General features: G+C 38.7%; 2 protein-coding genes across 5 annotated transcripts in view; one reads left to right on the top strand and one right to left on the bottom strand.

The window, feature by feature from the left end:
- The window catches only part of AGPS (alkylglycerone phosphate synthase), a 139,843-nt gene extending 128,826 nt beyond the window's left edge, over positions 1–11,017 (bottom strand). Inside the window, exon 1 of one of the 3 annotated variants that reach the window (XM_021075128.1) lies at positions 10,548–11,017. In XM_021075128.1, coding sequence (XP_020930787.1) covers positions 10,548–10,879 — 332 coding nt within the window. In that variant the 5' untranslated portion in view covers positions 10,880–11,017. Of the gene's footprint in view, positions 1–9,709; positions 10,477–10,547 lie in introns of those variants that run through there. The other 2 variants (XM_003359569.5, XM_021075129.1) reach the window with 2 other exon arrangements.
- NFE2L2 (nuclear factor, erythroid 2 like 2) overlaps positions 10,895–21,780 on the top strand; it is a 178,701-nt gene continuing 167,815 nt past the window's right edge. The window contains exons 1-3 of one of the 2 annotated variants that reach the window (XM_021075130.1): positions 10,895–11,024; positions 13,289–13,370; positions 18,875–18,955. The gene's annotated coding sequence lies outside the window, so the exon portion shown is untranslated. The remainder of the gene's footprint in view (positions 11,025–13,288; positions 13,371–18,874; positions 18,956–21,780) is intronic. The other variant, XM_021075131.1, reaches the window with a different exon arrangement.

Below are 21,780 nucleotides of genomic sequence, written 5' to 3'. Positions count from 1 at the left end.
TTTGGAGATACCTTAGAAATCTATCCATAGAACTTCCATATGACCCTGCAATCCCACTCTTGGGCATATATCCAGACAAAACTCTACTTAAAAGAGACACATGCACCCGCATGTTCATTGCAGCACTATTCACAATAGCCAGGACATGGAAACAACCCAAATGTCCATCAACAGATGATTGGATTTGGAAGATGCGGTATATATACACAATGGAATACTACTCAGCCGTAAAAAAGAATGACATAATACCATTTACAGCAACATGGATGGAACTAGAGACTCATACTGAGTGAAATGAGTCAGAAAGACAAAGACAAATACCATATGATATCACTCATAACTGGAATCTAATAGCCAGCACAAATGAACATCTCCTCAGAAAAGAAAATCATGGACTTGGAGAATAGACTTGTGGCTGCCCGACGGGAGAGGGAGGGAGTGGGAGGGATCAGGAGCTTGGGGTTATCAGATACAACTTAGAATAGATTTACAAGGAGATCTTGCTGAGTAGCATTGAGAACTATATCTAGATACTCATATTGCAACAGAACAAAGGGTGGGGGAAAAAATGTATACATGTAAGAATAACTTGATCCCCATGCTGTACAGCTGGAAAAAAAAAAAGAATTATTGTTAAAATGATCATACTACCCAATGCAATGTATAGATTCAATGCAATCCCTATCAAAATACCAATGGCATTTTTCACAGAACTAGAACAAATAATTCTAAAATTTGCATGGAAACACAGAAGACCCCAAATAGCCAAAACTATCTTGAGAAATAACAAAGCCAGAGGTATCACACTCCTTGATCTCAAAACTATACTGCAAAGCTACAGTAATCAAAACAGTATGGTACTGGGGAGTTCCTACTGTAGTACAGTGGAAACGAATCTGACTAGTATCCATGAGGATGTGGGTTCGATCCCTGGCCTCTCTCAGTGGGTCAAGGATCCAGCATTGCCATGGACTGTGGTGAACATCGCAGATGCAGCTCAGATCCCTTGTTGCTGTGGCTGTGGTTAGGCTGGCAGCTATAGCTCCAATTCAACCCCTAGCCTGGGAACCTCCATAAGCCGCAGTTGCAGCCCTAAAAAGCAAAAAACAAAAAACAAACAAACAAAACAATAGCATGGTACTGGCACAAAAGCATACACATGGATCAGTGGGACAGAACAGAGCCCAGAAATGAACCCACCCTTACATGTTCAAATAATCTATGACAAAGGAGACAAGGAAACAGTCGCTACAATAAATGGTACTGAGAAAACGGAACAGCAACTTACAAAAGAATCTACCTGAACTATATTCTCACACCACATAAAAAAATAAACTCAAAATGTTAAAGAAAGACTTAAATATAAGATCTGAAACCATGAAACTTCTAGAAAAAAACACAGGCAGTACACTCTTTGACATCAGTCTTAACAATACGTTTTTGGATATGTGTCTTTGGGCAATGGAAACAAAAGCAAAAATAAGCAAATGAGACTACATCAAACTAAAAAGCTTTTGCACAGCAAAGGAAACTATCAACAAACAAAAAGGCTGCCTACTAAATGGGAGAAAATATTTGCAAATAATATATCTGATAAGAGATCAATATCCAAACTTCACAAAGAATTCACAACTCAACCTAAACAATAAAAACAAACCAAACAACCCACTTAAAAAATTGGCAGAGGACCTGAATAGACATTTTTCCAAAGACAACATACAGATGTCCAATAGACACATGCAAAGATGCTCAACATCACTAATAATCAAGGAAACGCAAATCAAAACCACAATGAATTATCACATCACACTTGTCAAAATGGCTATCATCAAAAAGATAACAAGTAACATGCCTTGGTGAGGATATGAAGAAAAGGGAACCCTTGTGCACCAATTTACATTGGTGGAAATGTAAACTGAGCAGCCCTATAGAAAACAGTATTGAGGTTCCCCCAAAAAACTGAAAAGTGAACTACCATGCGATCTAAGACATAGGTAGTCCTATGTTCACTGCAGCATTTTTTACAAAAGCCAAGATATGAAGCAATCTAAGTGTCCATCAACAGGTGAACAAATAAAGAAGATATACAACAAACACACAATGGAATACTACTTGGTCATAAAAAGAGAATGAAACCTTACCATTTGTGACAACATGGATGGACCTAGGAGGAAATACGCTAAGTGAAATAAGTCAGACCAAGAAAGACAAATACTATACTTACATATGGAGTCTAAAAAACAAATGAACAAACATAAAACAGAAAAAATGAGGAGTTCCTGCTATGGCATAGAAGGTTAAGAATGTGAATGCAGCAGCTGGGGTCACTGCAGAGTTGCAGGTTCAACCCCATTCTGGCAAAGTGGGTTAAAAGATCCAGCATTGGTGCACTTGCAGCTTGGATTCAATCCCTGGCCTGGGGACTTCTACATGGCACAAGTGTGGCCATTAAAAAAAAAAAAAAAAAGAGTAAAGGTGGAAAGATGTGACTACAGGACTGCTGTTAATACTTAGAGAAGTAAGAAAACTCAGAACAGTAGCTTCATTGGGAATAAGAAAGGATAGATAATGAGTTAAGTATCAATCTACAGCTGTGCTATAGTATAGCACATATACTATATACATATAACACACCTATAGTATAGCACATAGTATCACTAGCCACATATCACTAGCTATACATGTCCATTTAAATTTAAATTAATTAAAAGTATATGAAATTTAAAACTCAGCTCCTCAGTTACACTAGCCACATTTCAAGAACTTAATGGCCACATGTGGCTAGTGGCTACCATAATGGACTATGCAGACCATAAAATATCTCCATCATCACAAAAAGCTCTAGAAGACAGTGACTCATAAAATTTGACTTGACTGAAGAAAAGAATTCAAGTGGGTACCATTTTAATATCCTTATTGCTAGATTCCTATAAAATTTGAACATCTACAGAAGAAATGCAAAATCCAACCACATAATGAATCTGAATGGAAGTTGCAAACTGTGAGTATAAAAATTAAATAATTCTTATTACTTGGCTGCAAGGCCCTGAGATACATGAACACTCCCCACTTGATGGTATGAGGTAGCTGACATGGCAACTATAAATAGAGTTTGGAGAGTCGGAGTGAAGTTACTGACAAGAATCTGGTCAGCAACCTAGCCCAAATCTAGGTTAGTAAACTGGAGATATGCTGAAAAGACCAACATTATTACACAATACAATATTTTTCTTAGTGAGTACTAAGATGATACCTATAGTTCCAAATCTCACTCAGGAGGCAAAACTCCCTTATCAAAACTGCAGTTACTTAAGAACGGTAACAGCCTTCCTTAAACAGCAAGCATAATTCAGCTGCAGAACAATCTAGAATTAAATATACGAATTTAATTTAGAGAAAAAGAGGTTAAGAGAAGAGAATCAGGAGTTCCCGTCATGGCTAAGTGGTAAAAAAAAAAACCCAACTAGTATCCATGAGATGTGGGTTTAATCCCTGGCCTCACTCAGTGGGTTAAGGATCTGCATTGTCATGAGCTGTGGTGTAGGTCGCAGATGTGGCTCAGATCCCATGTTGCAGTGGCTATGGCACAGACCTCCAGCTTCAGTTTGGATATGACCCCAGCCTGGAAACTTCTATATGCTGCAGGTGTGGCCCTAAAAAAAAAGAGAGAGAGAGAAGAGAATCAAAATCAGATGATAATGTTTTTAAGAGAGCGAAGCAAAAATTGACCTTTTATATACTTACAAAATTTAAAAGAATCTAGCCTGAAAAAATGACTGACTTGAAACACATTTAAAATGTTAATCTGAGTAACAGACCTGTAGATTTAAGCTGAAATCCTGTAAGTTTATAAATAAGTTCATCTGAACACTGCCAAGACTTTCAGGTCACTGTGTTTACAAATTCAATTTAGTATGTTTAAAAGAATGATTTAGTACCTAAATTTTGTCTGTTACCCCAGACAACTGATATATATAAGAAAACTGAACATATTAAATACTAAATACTATTTTAATTATTTCAGCCCATTTCTATACAGTAAGTCTGTAAAAACACTAGTTTGACATGTACTTCATATTACAAATAAATAAATATTCAAACCTAAAACTAGCAACCACTTAAATGCCCACCAATAACAGAATGGATAAATCGTGGTGTATATCCACCCAGTGGAAAACCATTCAGCAATGAGGATGAACAAAATACAGCTAAAAGTAACAGTGTGAATGAATATAGTAAACATAATATTAGGGAAACAGGCCACACACAAAAGGGTACACGCTGTATGTGTCTACATTCTACTATATGAATTATACCAAGTTCAAAATAAGCGAATCCAAACTAGAGTATAAGAAGTCAAGGTGGTGGTTATCCTGGTGGGAGAAGGTATTGGAAAGGAACATGAAGAGAGCTTCTGAGGTACTGGTAATGTGCTATTTCTTAATCTAAATACTAACAAATACTCACAAGATGGATCTGCTCATTTTGTAAAAAGCAATTAAGCTATAAACTTAAGATTTGAGCATATACTTTTATAACAAATTGATAATAGTTCAATAAAGGTTTAAAAAATAATAGGTAATAATATATACAAACATTTATAACTACCCAATAAATTTGTACCACTCCAGATGATGAAGGACCATCAGTACTATGTGTACTATACTTTGAGAAACACTAACATATTCAAAGAAAGAAAAGGGGGAGGAGAAATCCATGTTCTGGGAATAGCAATAATTCTGGTACGTGGCTAGAATACACAGTAGGCATCAAGGAAATAAGAGACAGGCCTGGAAAGGCTGATTTACATAGATGCTCCTGGAGGACCTTAACTGCCCCAGGAGGAAACTGTAATATATTCAGTAGGCAATGGGGATAACACATGAAAATGATGCAGATGGAAGACTTATTTACCAAAAAATTTTCAGCCCTTCCCTTAACTTGCCCAACAACACTCCAGCAAAACTTCCTTTCTTCAGCCTCCAGTTTCCAAAGTGGAGAGATTTCCATAGAGTTAACAGTCCTGGCCTCTTCCCAACCCTCATATATTCACTCTTTCTCAGTGAAAGAGTGACTTAACCTGGTGAGTGACTTCTGAGAGGATGCACTAAAGTCCCTAGGGTCTGCCCTTTCTCCAATCTATTGGCTTTAGAGAGGTTATACTCTTATTTCTCAATGCCGTGTATGAGGCTTACTGGAGCTGGCTCTGCCCTTAGCAGAAGAAGCCTTCTGTGTTCAGCACTGTCTAATGAAGGGTAAATATTAGGTAGTCCAGATCTAAGTCATACACTCCAACCAGCTTTTTTGGTAATAAAGTGGACATTTTTACTCCATCTGTCTATATTCTGCATCTTCTAATTGATTCTGAACTCAGATGTGAGGCAGAGGTATAACTAAATATTACCCTTAAAGCCCAACAAATAGAGTAAACTTTACTCAGGATCCTCTGAGTTAGTTTGGAATTGAAATTAACATACTAATCTGTTGAACAGACATTATATTCCCAATAATAAGAAAAAACCAAAAAGAGTAATACTTGCTTAGCACTTGCTTTTAAAGGGTTTGATAAAGTATCTCATCTGACTACAACAGCACTCCATCTCTCTGCAGCCTAAAAAAGATCACTTAATTTACTACTAGATATTTTCACTAAGTGACCAGAGGTAAGTGGCTCTATAGTAGAAAGTTCCTGACATAATGAAGTCTATTTATAGAATATGTGGGTCCATCCCAAAATGACACTTGCAATCTAAGAGAAGTATGATACCAAACAACCATGGAGAATAAGCCTTCGGGGATTTTTGTTCACCCACAATCCAAAGATAGTTAATTTACAGCTAAGCAGTAAATCCCCCATGACCTCTTCTCTTTTCCTCCTTTCTCCTCTGATCTGGGGTTTTCCACAGTCCTCTTACTCTTTCCCTTTTATTCTGGATACTACTTCCTACCCACAAAAGGAACAAGCTGGTCTATCTTTTTTAAACCATGCATTACATTTTCTTAAATTATGAATTTTGTTTTGACAGCATCATATATTTTATAATTTATTTAATAAGTACAATATAAATGAATACTCTCTAAATTATGACACTATATGTGAACATCATCTATTTAACCCAAAAGGTTTGAAACTTGGATGACAAAGAAAATAGCTTATGACTACCAAGTAGGTAATTTCCCCCAGAGGAAACACCAAGTGCAGTAATACTCTATAGGGGAAGAAATCTAGCCTCTGGAGTTACAACAGATCAGAATTGAAATACTGTCTCTTATTTTGTAGTTGCATGACTTTAGACAAATTATCTAAGCCTCTATTTCCTCACCTATAACATACATAGAGTGTCACTTCTTTTTCAGAGCTATTGTGAAAATTAAATGAGAAAAAGTACATAAAGCCTCAGCAGGGTACCTGGCACATAAGACTTAATAAAAGTAAAATCCCTATTACTACTATTACTAAAATCCCTAGGTGGAAACTCAAAGTATGGCCAGGTATGTCGTTCAGCATAACTACTAAAGTAAGCTCTAATTTTGCCACATGATGTTAAATCATTAAGTTGGGTCGCTTGTGCAAATAACCATGTTGCAGAAATACATCAGCTCTTACAGGCTTCAAGATGCCCTCCGGTGAAACATTTACAGGAAGTTAACTCAGGTTTTTCCTTCTGGAAGATATCTACCAAGGTTTCTGGTAGATGTTAAATAATACATTATTTTTGTAAAAGAATATTGTGTAGAAATGACAGTATAAGCAAGTAAATTAATTAGTAGCTTTTTCAATCAGAAATTATTTTGATCTGAACCATAAAAGTTTATAACCTCTGTAAAAACTGCCACAGAACAGTTCTGCCTAAAGCAAATCACAATGAGTTTAGGGCCAAAAATTACAACAGGGAAAGTGTTTATCGATATGAAGGGACAGATGTCAACAGGGATTTTTTTCTCTTTTTCATAACATTATAGTAACTTCTTTTAAAATAACAAAAAACCCAACACAAGGGCATAAAAGTGTGACATGTTTAATTGACATTTACTATGATTTTTAGGAATCTAAAACTTCATTCAGAGGCAAGATCAAGATCAAGAGCTCAGCAGGCTAAGGACCCGAAATTGACTCTGTGATTTCTCTCAAACCCCAACCCAATCTGATTATGTCTCTTGCCAGCATAATTCCTTCGAGGGTTCTCTATCACCTATCCTCCTATGCTGCTTCATTTTTCTTCACTTTATTTATCATCATCTGACATACTGTATTACTTGTCTGTTCACTATCTCCACTCCAACTAGAAAATAAGTCCATGAAGACACAATTTTGGTTCACTGCTATATGTTGCAGTAAGCACTCAAACATCCACACACAAACGAGTGAAAAAATGAATGGACTGATGATACAAAGGCCAAAGGCCTCCATGACCTGCTTGTGCCTTCCTCTTTTCATTTTACTCCCACCTCTACCAATACTTATTTTCTTACCCAAATACAAGATGCACTTCCATGCCCCCTTGCTTTGCCATTAACTATAACTTTTGCCTGGAATACAAACTCCTTTCACCATCCAACCAACCTGCCACACTATCATCCATATTTTAAAACCATCCCCAGAAAGCCTCCCCTGACCCTCTAGATAGAGTATTCCACTCTTTCTTGCCTGTGGACTATATCTGTACATGATCTACATTGGTTTTATCAAAATGTACTGGAATGCCTATCTTCTTTGCTAAACTGTGAATTCTTTGAGGCCAAAGAATTCATCTCTTTACCTCCAGAATCTAAGACAATATCTGTCATAAAGCAACTATTCAATAAATGTTGAGTAAATTAACATACACATGACTACCCTTGTAAGAGAAATGAAAACATAGGAGTTTCAAGAAGTCAGTCCTCCAATTTCATGATGATAACCAGCCAAGAGATAGAATTATAACCAATGACATCATCCAAGGTGATAAAAGAGAAGGAGTTATGCAAATAACACACATGCTCAAATGTCTGAAAAATAACAATAAAGTCTAAGTGAGACTCACACTTTACTAGAAATACACACTGGATCCTTCTTGCTCCATCATTTGCCTTCCCTTTAGGCCCAGCTCTACTGCTGGCAAACTGAGGCCCAGTCAAACAGTAGGAAGAAGAAGGAACACCTGGGTTTCCCATGAACAATATATTAAGTACATGACTGTGAAGAAGCTTTTGATGTTCCTTCAAATACAAGCTGTTGTGTTCCCCCATATTTTGATTTAAACTTCGAAACAGTTGTACAGGACTAGATTTTACCACTACCCCTGCCATCCTGAATTAAGACCAGCGCTTTCTACCTTTTGAACCTATCCCATCAGTGCACTACATTGTGTCTTCAGTCCACTGAGCAACCAGAGAAGGCCTCCCAGAGACCAGTCAGCTTCAGGCACAGGAAGCCTCATCCAGTAACCCAATGTGCCTTCCAAACATTATTATTTTCTTCTGAATGCTGCAGACAAAGGCCCCTAAATCCAACCTTAAGGAACACCTGTTCTACCTAATTCTAAGAGTGTCAACCTACATAGAAATGTACAATCACACAGATGCACAAAAATTAATAGATATAAATGTAATTAGCCATTAGAAAAATTTAAACTTTTAAATCCAATCACAGCTAATACAACTTCAAGTGAAGCCAAAGGCCAAGATGTAATCCTTGATTCCTTCCTCCCTCATCACTCAATAACCAAATAATGGAAAATTTACCTCCTAATATTTTTTTCAAAGAGATTGCTCACTCTCACATTGTGCCTTAGTTCAGAATCACAGCTTTCTTACTGGGATGATAGTCTTCTTTTTAATGGTCTCCTTGTCTTTGGACTCAATAAAAATTGCATCTACCATTTGTTGAAGGGTTATGAAACTGGCACTGCACTAAGCACTTGATCACTTAACTATTCAATTCTCACAGCAACACTGCAAAGCAGGAATTGTTGTCCTCATTTTCACAGATGCGGGGTCTGAAGCGCTGAGAAAGGTTAAGTCTCTCATGCAGCTGGAACTGTGGAGTGGAAATTCAAACTCAGATTTTTGTCCCCACAAACAATATGCTTAAGTGCTTAAACCTTCAACTTAGTCCCCAATGTGACCTTTCTAAAAGGTAAATGTAATCATGTTTTTTGCCCCACATAAAATCCTGCAAACAAGACCAGCCTTTCCAAACCTCATTCCAAGTCATTCTCATCCTGTCCTGCAACACTTCACTCTCAGCAGTCCCCTAATCTGTCTCTCACTGCTTTACTGGTGAACACACAGTTCTTCCGGCAAGAACACTTCTTTGGCAGGCTACTTCCAACACAAACTTCAAGATTTACTCAGACAATCCTTACTCTGGAAAGCCTTCGCCCTAATAAATAAATACCCAAAACTGGGTTAAGTGACTATTTGCTATAGTTATCAGCTAAGTTTCTTATCACACTGTATTATAACAACCTTTTTAGGCTATCAATTCCTTATGAGTAAATAACTGCATTTTTAAATCTCTGTACCCCTAGTAATAGTGAGTATGTAGTAGAGGAAGGACTTATGAATGCTGAATTAATGAATGAATTTATAAGAAGCCGTAGGGTTTAAGAACTTGGCCCTAAAGTTAATTTGACATGCTTTCAAAATCTAAGCTGCCACATGTGCCTATGGAGGCTTCTAAATCTTGGTTTATTTCATAGGTAAAATGAGCAATAACTGTACCTACCTCAGAGTTTGGAGAAAAATAAAAGAAATCGTAGATTTATCAATCTCTGGCACATTGAGACTAGAAATTAAACATTAACAACTTTTTTCACTTTCAAAGTTTATCCATGCTGACAAAGCCACATCTCACAAAATAGCTTTCCCTAGTAGCTTCCTTCTAAGCTTTATATTTCTCCAAAAAACTCGTTAAGACAACCTCATTCACAGACAAGGATCTTTCAGCTTCTGATTACACCAGATCTCAATAACTACCACCACACCCTAAATCACTAACTTGTGTCTGCTGTTTATTGCTTCTTATCCATCCCTCGATTTCCTTCCTCAAAGTCAAAGATCAAACCCCTAAGCAAGAGGAAAACTACGAAGCAACATCTTCTTCCAGGAACCATCACTTCTCCCCACACGCACCCAGGCTTATGCGAATCAGAAAAGATCCATCATTTGGCACAAACTTAAATTTCCTTGGAGAATCATAATTGAACCCCTTCTATTTACTCCAAGACCTTAGCCTCCAAAGTAATAATTCAAAACAGAGAATGAATTTCTGGCATTACGAATTCAAGAAAAAAGGTTCCCTTAAAGCCTTTCCCGATAATAGTTCTTCAGATCTATTACCCTCAAGTAGTGGCCAAAATCCACCATTTCATCCCGCCCCCTTACAGTCAGAGTCAGGGTCTCAACCACTCTTTCTCGAAAAAGAAATGGGTGTGCACTTTCAGGAACAGAGCTGCCTTCTGCCCACCCGTGTCACCTCCCTTTCCACCTTGCCTGTGCCCTCCCGCAGCACAGGCCCGGCCTGGTCCCTTACTGCCAGCTCGCTCCACAGAACCGCTACTCACCGCTTCTTGGGGATGATGCCCGACTCCTGTGCGGCGGGAGTGGCTGCGGGCGCCGCCGTGGCCGCCGCAGCGGCTCTCCGCGCTTTGCACTCATTGGTACTCAGAGCCTCCTGGGGCCGGCCCAGCAGATGACCCGACAAAACCCGCAGCCTCCGCCCCGCGCCGTCCCGCTCCGGGTCCCGATCCCGGTCCGCTGCGGAGCCGGAGCCCGCGCCCGCGCCCGTCCCGCCCGCTGCAGCCGCCGCCTCCGCCATGGCTTCCGCCTTGTGCCGCCGCCCGGGACCGCTGGGCGCGGGTGAAAGGTCACTCAGAGCGGCGCCCGACGCGACCATTCGCTGCGGCGCATCCCGGCAGCCACCGCGGCGACTGGGCGGCGGGTGCCATGCGCCTGGAGCTTCATATTCTCAGCTCCCGCCCACCACGCCTGCCCGCGCGCCCTCGCGGTCACGCCCCAGACCGCCGGCACCTGTCAAGCAGGTGAGTTTGAGCTACCCTGGAATTGGCCTGGCCAGGGTCGAGCTAGATCTGGAGAGAAACCGCAGGCGACCCTGAGGTGTCCTAGTGCCCTGAGTGATGTCCTAGGGCGTGGCCTGAGCCTCTGGAGTACTTTCGGGAGCAGACGCCTTGGAGCTGGAGATCCAGACTGTGCCAAGAACCTGACAAACTTACTCTGTCCTTCCCTGCTGCTCCACCTCTGCTCATCCTCCCTGCGGGGTCACTAAAGTAACTCAAAACTGACACATTGTCTGTAACTATTAGAACAAATAACTATTATTTCTCATGGCCTACTTCGTGCCTGGCGCTGTGCTTATTTCTAGATCTCAATTAAATAATCTCCATTTTACAGATGAAAAACCTAAGACTCAGAGACACTACGTTGCCTGAGAGCATGCAGCTGGTAAATGCCAATACTTAGCTGCAACTGAGGTTCCCTTTCCCTTGTTACTTCATGCTTAGCCCTTCCTTTCTCTAATGGCAGGGAAAGTTTTCTGTTGCAATGGATAAAATTACCCAATAGCTGTTCTTAAGACTTTTCATTTATCTACAAATTGACTTCATTTCTGGAGTGTAACACTTGGTGAAATTAGGAGCATGTCAGTAGGATAGTGCTCCCCAATGATTTTCAGCCAGTTGATCAGTTAGGATTTTATAAGCCACCTTGCAGACCTCAGTCATCAGATGTAAAGTTCAGAGATAAGTCTTGGAAATGGTAAGGGAAAGGAAAGGGTCATCATAAGCATTCTAAACCCAATGAAGTCACCTCCTTTCTGAATAGCCACCTTCTTGCTAACACAGTCTCTGTTTCCAGGTGTTATTTGACTTATACAAAAGAACTATTCAGTACTTCTGAGAAAATTCAGGCAACAGTGAGGAGGACTTGATTTTTATGCCTGATCTCCAGACCTTAAGAGATGGTTAAGCATTAAATATCTAGTCTAGCTACAGAATCATTGAGCCCACTCCTATTTAGGTGCAGCTTCTAATAACCATTGGCTGTTTCAAATAGAGGAGGAATGGGGGAAAAGGGGGGCAGGAGAAAACCTCCTCAAGGAGAAAGCCTCCTCAAGTTTGAGAGTTCATCAGCTCTAGTCTTTGAACTTCTCACAACGTTTCTAGATGTTTCTAGACTATCATTAAAATACCAACTAGCATGTTGTAAAATTCATAGATTTTTTTTTTGCCAAAATGCTGTATAAGCAACAACTTCCTCAATCTTTTTGGAATGAGACAGGTCTATTAATTTTTGCTTGACTGCGAGAGAGCTCAGTCTAATACTGCTGGCATGCTTTAAATGTAAATGTAGTTAACTGACTTCCACTGTCTTTCTCAATTCGAGGTTGGACATGCTTTTTGTCATCTCAGAGGAGACAAAATTTATAAATTTTGACAACATCAACAAAATAACGAAAAGCCTTTTCTCCTGCGTGATGGAAAACTTGATGTAAACCAAAATTATTTGTCAGTGGAAAAACTATGGACTATATATTATTTCAAATATGTGTACAGTAATGAAACATAGATGTAGTAGAAACACTTGTTGAGAGCCCATTATGTAAATAATTCAAGTGCAGTGAGATGCAAAAGTATGCTTAATCTGCATAGTATATTTAACTAGTTAGGATATATGTGGGGAAAAAACGTGTGTGATTATTGGGCAGATTAAGTATGAGGTAGGTGACCTTGGTGAAGGGTTTCCTAACCCCTCTCCTTAGAAGAGCAAAGCCCAAACAGAGTGACCTGATGCTTATTTCATGCTACCTAAGAAGAATGAATGTTTCACACAAAGCCTGGTCCATTGAGATACTTATAATTCCCACCAAAAGCAAAACCTCAGGGAATATCACATTCAGGAGGACCGTCTCCACGAACCTGTTTCTTCTGAGTTCTGGAACATTGGCCCTTAACAACTGGTCCCTATGAAGGGCAGACCACATGCACATAATCAAAGGGTGAACCCATGACATGTAAAATTTAAACGAAGTAGTCTTTATTTGCATTTACAGCATCTCTTCTAATATGAGTCAACAAAAAAAGTGAGATTAACTCCTGAAACATGCACTGAATTTCTTTATTACACTGACTTTGTTACTTATCTTCCAAGCTGATTAGTGATGCTTTGTATTCCTTTGAAATACAGAGAAATCCTTGTATTTTTATACATTTTACTATGAAATATAACACAGAAAAGTGAACCAAAGCATAAATATCGTAGATCAAATATCCATATAATTTCCATCTAGGTTGAAGACTAGAACATTGCCAGGATCCCAGAAGTCCCTCTTATGTCCTCTCCCAGTCACTTCACCCTCTCTACTGCCAAAGGTAACCACTGTCCTGAGTTTTCTGATGCATATTTCCTTGTTTTTTTTATGGTTGTAACAATAGAATATACATCCCTTCCCTGTTTTTTGCATTTATATAAATAGTATCATATAGTATGTTCTTTTGTCTCGGATGTCTTTCACTCATTTATAAGATTCATATAATTCAAGATTCACATTCTTTTTTTTTTTTTTTGAGTGCCTCACCCACGGCATATGGTAATTCCCAGGCTAGAGGCTGAATCAGAACTGCAGCCACAGCAAGACCAGATCCAAGCTGCACCTGTACCTATACCACAGTTCACAGCAACGCCAGATCCTTAACCCAATGAGTGAGGCCAGGGATTGAACCCACATTCTCATGGATACTAGTCAGGTTCGTTACCACTGAGTCACAACAGAAACTCCAAGATTCATATTCTTGCGTATGTCTCTAGGTGGACATGTAGATGAATTTTATAAAGTACTCATCCAGAGGTAGAATTTCTAGGTCATCAACTATGCATGTATTTAATAGATAATGAAATGCCATATGGTTTTCCAAAGGCATTGTACAAAATCTATTCCAGTAGCATGGGAGAGCTCCCACATGAGAGTTCTGACATGTTATTATCAGCCTAATTAGTTTTAGCTATTATATACTATTGTCTTGTTATGGTTTTGTGTTTCCCTAATTATTAATGGGCTTTTTTAATGTTTTTTGGTCATTTGGATATCATTGTTTGTGAATATATAATAAAGATAGATCCTTCCATCTAAAAGCCTTACAATTTTTTCTTTCACATTTATACCTACAGTTTACCTGGAATTGATTTTTGTTTGTGGTGTAGAAATCAGGTTTCTTCTTCTTTTTTTTTTATATGAGTATCCAATTATCTCAGCACCTCTTGTTGAAAATATCTTGTTCTGCATTGCCATCTTTGTCATGAATCAAGTATTCATATAGCATCAGTCTCTTTCTGGGCTCTGTATTCTATTCAGTTGGGTTATTTATTTTATGCCAGTGTCACACTGGTTTAACTATTTATATTCTTTAAGATCTTCCACGTACAGTTATATTATTTGTGAATAATAAGAGTTTATTTCTTCTTTCCATCCTTATACCTTGTACTTCTTTTTCTTGCTTTACCCAACCAGTGAGGACCTCCAGTACAATACTGAAGAGAAGTTGTAGTAGGGGCTGCTTTATCTTATCCCTGATTTCAAAGGGAAATCTCAACACTTCATCATAGTTTGAAGTGGGTTGCTGTTTTTTTTTTTTTTTTTTTCTATGACAAACTTTTTATCAGATTAAGGAATTCCACTTCTTTTTTTTTTTTTGGCTGCGTGTGTGGTATGTGATGTTCCCAGGGTCAGGGATCAAACCCACTGCCATAGCAATAACCAAAGCCACAGCAGTGACGACACTGGATTCTTAACCCTCTGAGCCGGGGGAAACTCCTGGAATTCCTCTTCTAATGCTAGTTTTGCTGGGAGTTTTTATCATGATTAGATACTGAGTTTTATCAGATGTTGCTTCTGCACCTATTGAGATGATGGTTTTTCTCTTTGATTCTGTTAGTATGGAAAATTTCATAAATTAGTTTCCCACCATAACCAACCTTGCAATGCTGGCATAAACCCAGCCTGGTCATCATATATTGGCCTTTTTATATATTATCGAATATAGAGTATTAAAATTTTTCTTACTGTGTGTCTATGTTTACAAGTAAGGTTGGTCTATTATTTTCCTTGTTTTAATAGAAACATGTTAGGCTTTGCTGGCCTCATGAAACAAGCTAGTGAGTACTTCTTTGTTTTCTAGTGTCAGGAAGAGCTTGTGTAAGATTGATTATTGTTTATTCCTTAAGTGTTTGCTAGAATTCACCAAAGAAATGATCTGAACCTAGAGTTTTCTTTATGGGAAGGTTTTTATTTAAAGATTAAATAGTTTAATGCCATTCAGATGTTCTATTCCTGCTTGTTTCAGTTTTTGACAGTGTTTTTCTAGCACATCGTTCACTCATTTATATTTTCAAATTTTTTGACATAAAGTTTTTCATAGTATCTTCTATTATCATTTAATGTCTATAGACTCTTTGGTAATGTCCCACTTTTTTATTCCCAACATTGGTTATTTTGCTATCTCTCTTTTATTTTAAATGAGTTTGCTAGGCATTTAGGAGTTTTATTACTTTTTTAAAGACCACCTTTTGACTTTGTTAATCCTATTATATGTATGCATTCCTTTTTTATTAATTTCTGCTAATATTGCTTGCCCTATTGTCCATCTTTTTTTTTAATTTCTCTAAATGGATGCTTAGCTCACTGGTTTCTCTGCCTTTTGTTGTGTATTTCTTTTCTGATATATGCACTTAGAGCTATAAATTTCTCTGTAAGCAAATAACTTCAAGTATTGATAACAGTATTTTCATTATTATTCGTTTCAAATAGTTTTCATTTGTATTTGAAAAGAGTAATTTATATCTCTCTTGTTTAGAGGTACAGTATTCCCCAAATACAGATTTGACCTGGTGATTATATTGTTCAAGTCTCATATATCCTGACATTTTATTATTTTATTAGTAATTGAAGTATGTTATTTCCCACTATTATTATGGATTTATTGCTTTTTCCTTGTACTGCTAATCTTTGTTTTGTGTACTTTGAAGCTACATATTAATTATGTCAAAATTATTATATTTTCCTGATGAACCTTTTATAATTATCAAAAATGCCTCTTTGTTTCTAATAATGATTTTTGTTTTAAAGTTTAGCTACACCAGCCTCTGTGTATGTGTTTGTGGCGGGGGGGGTATCTTATCCTATGACTTAATCTTTTTGTATTCACATATTTTAGATGTGTCTCTTGGAAACAGCATTTAGTTGTTTTCTTTTAAGAAGTGTGAGCATAAAATCTTAGATCACTTAGCCTATTTAAATTTAATTCACTTACTAATATATTTAGTGTAATGGCTAAGACCCCTAGCCTCATTGCCAGATAGACTTAGGTTTGAATATTAGCTCTACCAATGATCAAATGTGTTGTCTTTAGCATGACACACCAATATCTTTGGGCTCAGCTCCTTATCTATAAAATTGGGATAGTAATAACCACTTCCCAGGGGTATTAAAGGATTAATGAGCAAAGATATAGTAAATTCTAACTGTTCTTATAGAAATGTGAGTAAGGCTGGCATAAAGACAACAGCCTTCCTTGAAAAGATAACATTCTAGAGGGAAAAGAAATCAGATTGAGTGAGAAATGTGAGACCAAATCATGGGAGCATTGAAAACTTAGCAAAAGAATAAAAACTTGATCTGGTGGAAGTTATTATAAGTTCCTGATCAGGAAATTAGCATGACAGTCCTGGAAAGATCACTACTCTGGAATTCAGTCTCAAGTGGAAGTTATATCAGGTATACCTGAGAACCTGTCGGCGTTTGTAAAAAGAAGCTCTACCAACAAATGATAAAGTCATGAAGAACTCCTACAAAAGAAGTTAGCAGTGTTTCCAGATGACAAGAAAGCACTGAACTGTGCTTAACTGTCTACTCCAATAAAGGGCACTGAGTTAGCTTAAGAAGTGAAGGTGCTTTTAATGCAAAAGTGACTACAGGTGGCTCCATGTTTTGTTGCAATACCATTCTATTTTGAGGTGTCACAATCACTATTTGGGGTAAGGAGGAACTCCATTCATTAGCCAAATTTGGGGGATAGAGTTGAAAGTACTTTATGTTCTCTTGCTACTCTGCTAACTTAATATGTTATCTAAAATTCTTTATTTCTTGATTTCTTCATATTTTAGGTAGGAATAATTTCTGAGTATATCTTCTCAGATATATTGCAAAATGATAAATGTGCAAGGATTTGGGAAACCAAAGTTGAAAGTCACTTTAAAATAATTATTTTCTTTAGAACATATAAAATCAAGATTTGCTGTTTATCAATTAATACTCTAAACCAGTAAACTTTTAAAGTTTTGTTTTTAGGTAGATTTAATTACACTCTTAGGTCTCTAGGACTTCTTTGTAATCTAAAAAGTATAAAGCCCCTAAAGAGCTTCTTTTAATGTTTCTATCTACCTACCTACCTACCTCTCTACCTATACCATATTAGAAATTAAAGTTGAAAAATGGGAGTTCCCGTCGTGGCGCAGTGGTTAACGAATCCTACTAGGAACCATGAGGTTGCAGGTTCGGTCCCTGCCCTTGCTCAGTGGGTTAACGATCCGGCGTTGCCGTGAGCTGTGGTGTAGTTTGCAGACGCGGCTCGGATCCCGAGTTGCTGTGGCTCTGGCATAGGCTGGTGGCTACAGCTCCGATTTGACCCCTAGCCTGGAAACCTCCATATGCCGCAGGAGCGGCCCAAAGAAATAGCAAAAAGACAAAAAAAAAAAAAAAAAAAAAAAAAGTTGAAAAATGTTTAAATTATTTCTTTATCAATTTATTTTAAAATAATAATGATAAACCAATCATGTTAATGTAAATAAAATATTTTTATTAAAAACTATATTTTTCAGAAAAAAATGAGAAAAATGGGATTTCTTTACATTTTTGCAAACCTCTTTAATGTCTTGCTTAATAGAAGGAAGATTCTCATATCTGGTTCTGAATTCAGTCTGTTGAGATAGCATATGCCATGTAACTACTGGAAAACTTCAGAATACATTCATGAGAGAATAAGAGTGAAAAAGACAATGTCTTAGTACGGGTTTTTTTCCTGCCTTTTTAGGCCCACACCCACGGCATATGGAGGTTCCCAGGCTAGGAGTGGAATCACAGCTGTATCTGCCGGCCTGAGCCACAGCCACAGCAATATGAGATCCAAGCCACATCTGTGACCAACACCACAGCCCACGGCAATGCCAGATCCTTAACCCACCTAGGCCAGGGATCGAATCTGTGTCCTCGTGGATGCTAGTCAGATTTTGTTTCTGCTGAGCCATGACAGGAACTCCTGTCTTAGTCTTATTATGAAAATAGTGTTGACTTTGCTGAAACCCTGGAAAGGATTCAGAGGACCCAACAAAGGTTTTCAGACCACATTTGAGAACTACTAGTATTTCTATATATGTCTGCTAAAACATGCCTGGTAAGCTCTAGTCAACTGAACGCTGAAGTAGTTAATGCGCTTGCCAAGTAGTATGAAATGCCACTATTGATAAAAAAAAACTAGTTGTCAAAAATATTTAAGGCTTAATTTCATGTTTTGAGACATTCTATATGCAATACATATTCTTAAATTTCATACAACCACAAATCAAATTCATATATAAACAGAAACATAATTCTTATAAATCAGGTAGCTGAACTTAGTGTGACTTTCATCCATAACATGATTTAAGCTATTCTGTAAAATCAGTCTCACTCCCCTGTTAGTCTTACAATCACTGCATTTAAATCAGTGGTAAATAGTTGAAAGAATGTCCTGGGCCAGTTGATCCGGAAGTGATTATTTTTTAATGCTGTGGGGATGGTAGCTTGGAAATTGTTTATTCAACAATTGGCCTTTTCATACTCCAGGTATCTTAGTCCTCCTCATCATTCATTATGCGTATGGCCAGCAGCGTTGGAGCACCCAGGAGAAAGTGATATTCTTCAAAGGCAAGTCTTTTCTGTGCTAATTCAGGACAATTCCCGTCAGAATTGGTTTTGTTTTTTGTTTTTTGTTTTCGTTTTTGCATTGATCAGACTGTATTCCTTGGGAGTAAGGAGATGAAGTATATGAGTGCACTAAGGCACCTCCAGAACCCCAGAAAGAGCCAGGTTTGAGGATAGTATGCTACAATAAGTCAGTGGTCTCCAGAGGCCTGTACTCAGCTCTGGCTAACTCTGCCTTTGGCTGCTTCAGACAGTAGACATTTTTAGGAATCCCTACTCCATATTAAAGAGAACCAACTGAGGAAATAATTTGTCTGCTTAACCCTCCAAAGTGGCCCTTAGCATTATCTCGACTCACCATTTCCCATTATTGTCTTTTCTGAAAGAAGAAGTTGACTTCTGAAAGGGGACCCCATTGACTTGGGTTATACAGTGAGAAAGTTACTAAATTTATTTGGGGTACACACAGCTCTAGTGGTCATCCCATCCTTATCCTTTTCCAGAGAGTAAGGTTTTCTCTCTAGTCTGGTCCATGGCACTGCCTCCCACTACCCCAACAATCATATCTCCTTTAAGCCTGAGGAGATATGAAAGCTACTTGCATTAGATGGTTAAAGTGACCTGTTAACCATCCACACAGTGTTTCCACTGCAGCCCTCTATCTACTGTTTAAAGTAGCAATATCTGGTTTTGCAATCCACTTTATTATTATTATTATTTTATTTTTTGTCTTTTTAGGGTCACACCCACAGCATATGGCAGTTCCCAGGCTAGGGGTCAAATCAGAGCTATAAACCGCTGGCCTATGCCACAGCCACAGCAACGTCAGATTTCTGCAACTCCTACCACAGCTCACAGCAATGCTGTGTTCCCAACCCACTGAGTGAGACCAGGGAGCGAACCTGCATCCTCATGGATGCTGGTCAGATTTGTTTCCACTGAGCCACGATGGGAACTCCTGCAATGTACTTTTTTAAATTTTGGCATAGCACATGACTATTTTTCAAGCAAAGATATGTAGTAGCTTTTTCATGCTCTTCTTACTTTTTTCCCTTCTTTTTCAATATTCCCCTGCCTATTTTTTGTTTTAAACCTGTCTTTTTTCCTTCCTGTTTTTTTGTTTGTTTGTTTGTTTGTTTGTTTTTTAAACTTGGGTCAGTATAATGCAGGACGAGAAAAAAGAAAATATTCAGGATCAGTAAGATGAGTGATAAAATTAATCCATGAACCAAGAGACAAAGTCATGGGAAGACAGCCATAGCTAATGCCAGGAAATGCTCCCCCACGGAGAAGACAAACAGAAAACTCCCCCCAAATAGAGTCCTGCATGGAACTTCCGATAGTAAGACTGACTACAAGGCAGGAATGTGAGGATTGTCATTAGGATGCCAACTAATTCTGCTAAAGAGAGTCCTTTTTAAAATATGCTCTCTAAGGACATTTTCTGACCCTCTGCTTATTTTAAACCTGTGTGCAAAATAATGGTGTGTTTAAAAAAATGGTGTGTTTCAAGTATTAAGATAATCTTTCATTTCTGTCTTAAAGATATTCAAATATCAGGTTCTATAACCACATTCATTTCTTTCTTTTTCTTTTTTTTTTTTTTTTTTTTTGTCTTTTCTAGGGCCACACCTGGGGCATAAGGTGGTTCCCAGGCTAGGGGTCGAATCGGAGCTATAGCCACCAGCCTACGCCACAGCCACAGCAATGCAGGATCCTTAATCCAATGAGTGAAGCCAGGGATTGAACCCGCAACCTCATGGTTCCTAGTCAGATTCATTAACCACTGCACCACGACGGGAACTCCCATTTCTTATTTCTTAAAAAAAAAAAATGCCAAAGCTGCTGGATCAAAAGTAATATTCTGATTTGCCTGTATGTGATAGGAGGGAGACACACTTAAAATTCACATAACCAGAATTGTAATTATAGTCAGCTCTAACACTGTTTTTATGATGAGCTGGTGGTCCGGATGACCAGCTCACTGTGGTCTCACTGGGCCTGCTGGAGGCCCCAGGGCCTGAGCTCTGCAAGATAGGGGGTGAGGGAGGGATCAGCACCCCAGCCCGCTCGAGGCCCCTCCCCCACAGCCATCCTGAGGCAGCACCGTAAGCTGGGTGATGAGCCTATGGGCCCTGTGGGGTCTACCTGCCATGCTCAACCCAGGGGAAGGGGGAGAGGCCCTGCAGGCCGGAGACCACAAGGACACTCCAGGCGAGTGGAGAGCATGGGACAGGAAGCAGGAGGCCCAGGGTGGCTCCAGCACAGAGACTGTGCCAAGTGGGGCCATGGCTACCATAGCCGTATGATTCATATGCAGCTTTTATTTATTTATTTTTTTTCTGGCTTCAGAGTTTGTTTTTTTTTTTCCATTTATAATGATTTTTATTTTTTCCATTATAGCTGGTTTACAGTGTTCTGTCAATTTTCTACTGTACAGCAAGGTGACCCATACATGTATACATTCTTCTCTCTCACATTATCATGCTCCATCATAAGTGACTAGACACAGTTCCCAGTGCTATACAGCAGGATCATATACAGCTTTTAAACCCATCCATTTAATCACAGTTCAGTTAGAAATAGAGGTTGCCTGTGTGGAGTAGTGTCATAGGACGGGCCTCCAGAGAGCAGGCAGGAGGCTGTGAGAGGGGTGAACATCAAGAAACTCGTACAGGGAAACTGTGCACCAGCTGGAAAAACATGACACCAGATGCAACAATAAGCATGAAAAGATCTAGGCCCCACCGTATCCAGGGCTTCTGCAAAAGGAAGGGGAAGATATTTGAGTGAATGAGCCACTTTGTGTGCCAGTCCAGGGGAGTACT

The sequence above is a fragment of the Sus scrofa genome, chromosome 15 (genome assembly GCF_000003025.6).
Source record: "Sus scrofa isolate TJ Tabasco breed Duroc chromosome 15, Sscrofa11.1, whole genome shotgun sequence".
NCBI classification, from domain to species: domain Eukaryota; kingdom Metazoa; phylum Chordata; class Mammalia; order Artiodactyla; family Suidae; genus Sus; species Sus scrofa.
This window is presented reverse-complemented; position numbering and strand designations above follow the sequence as displayed.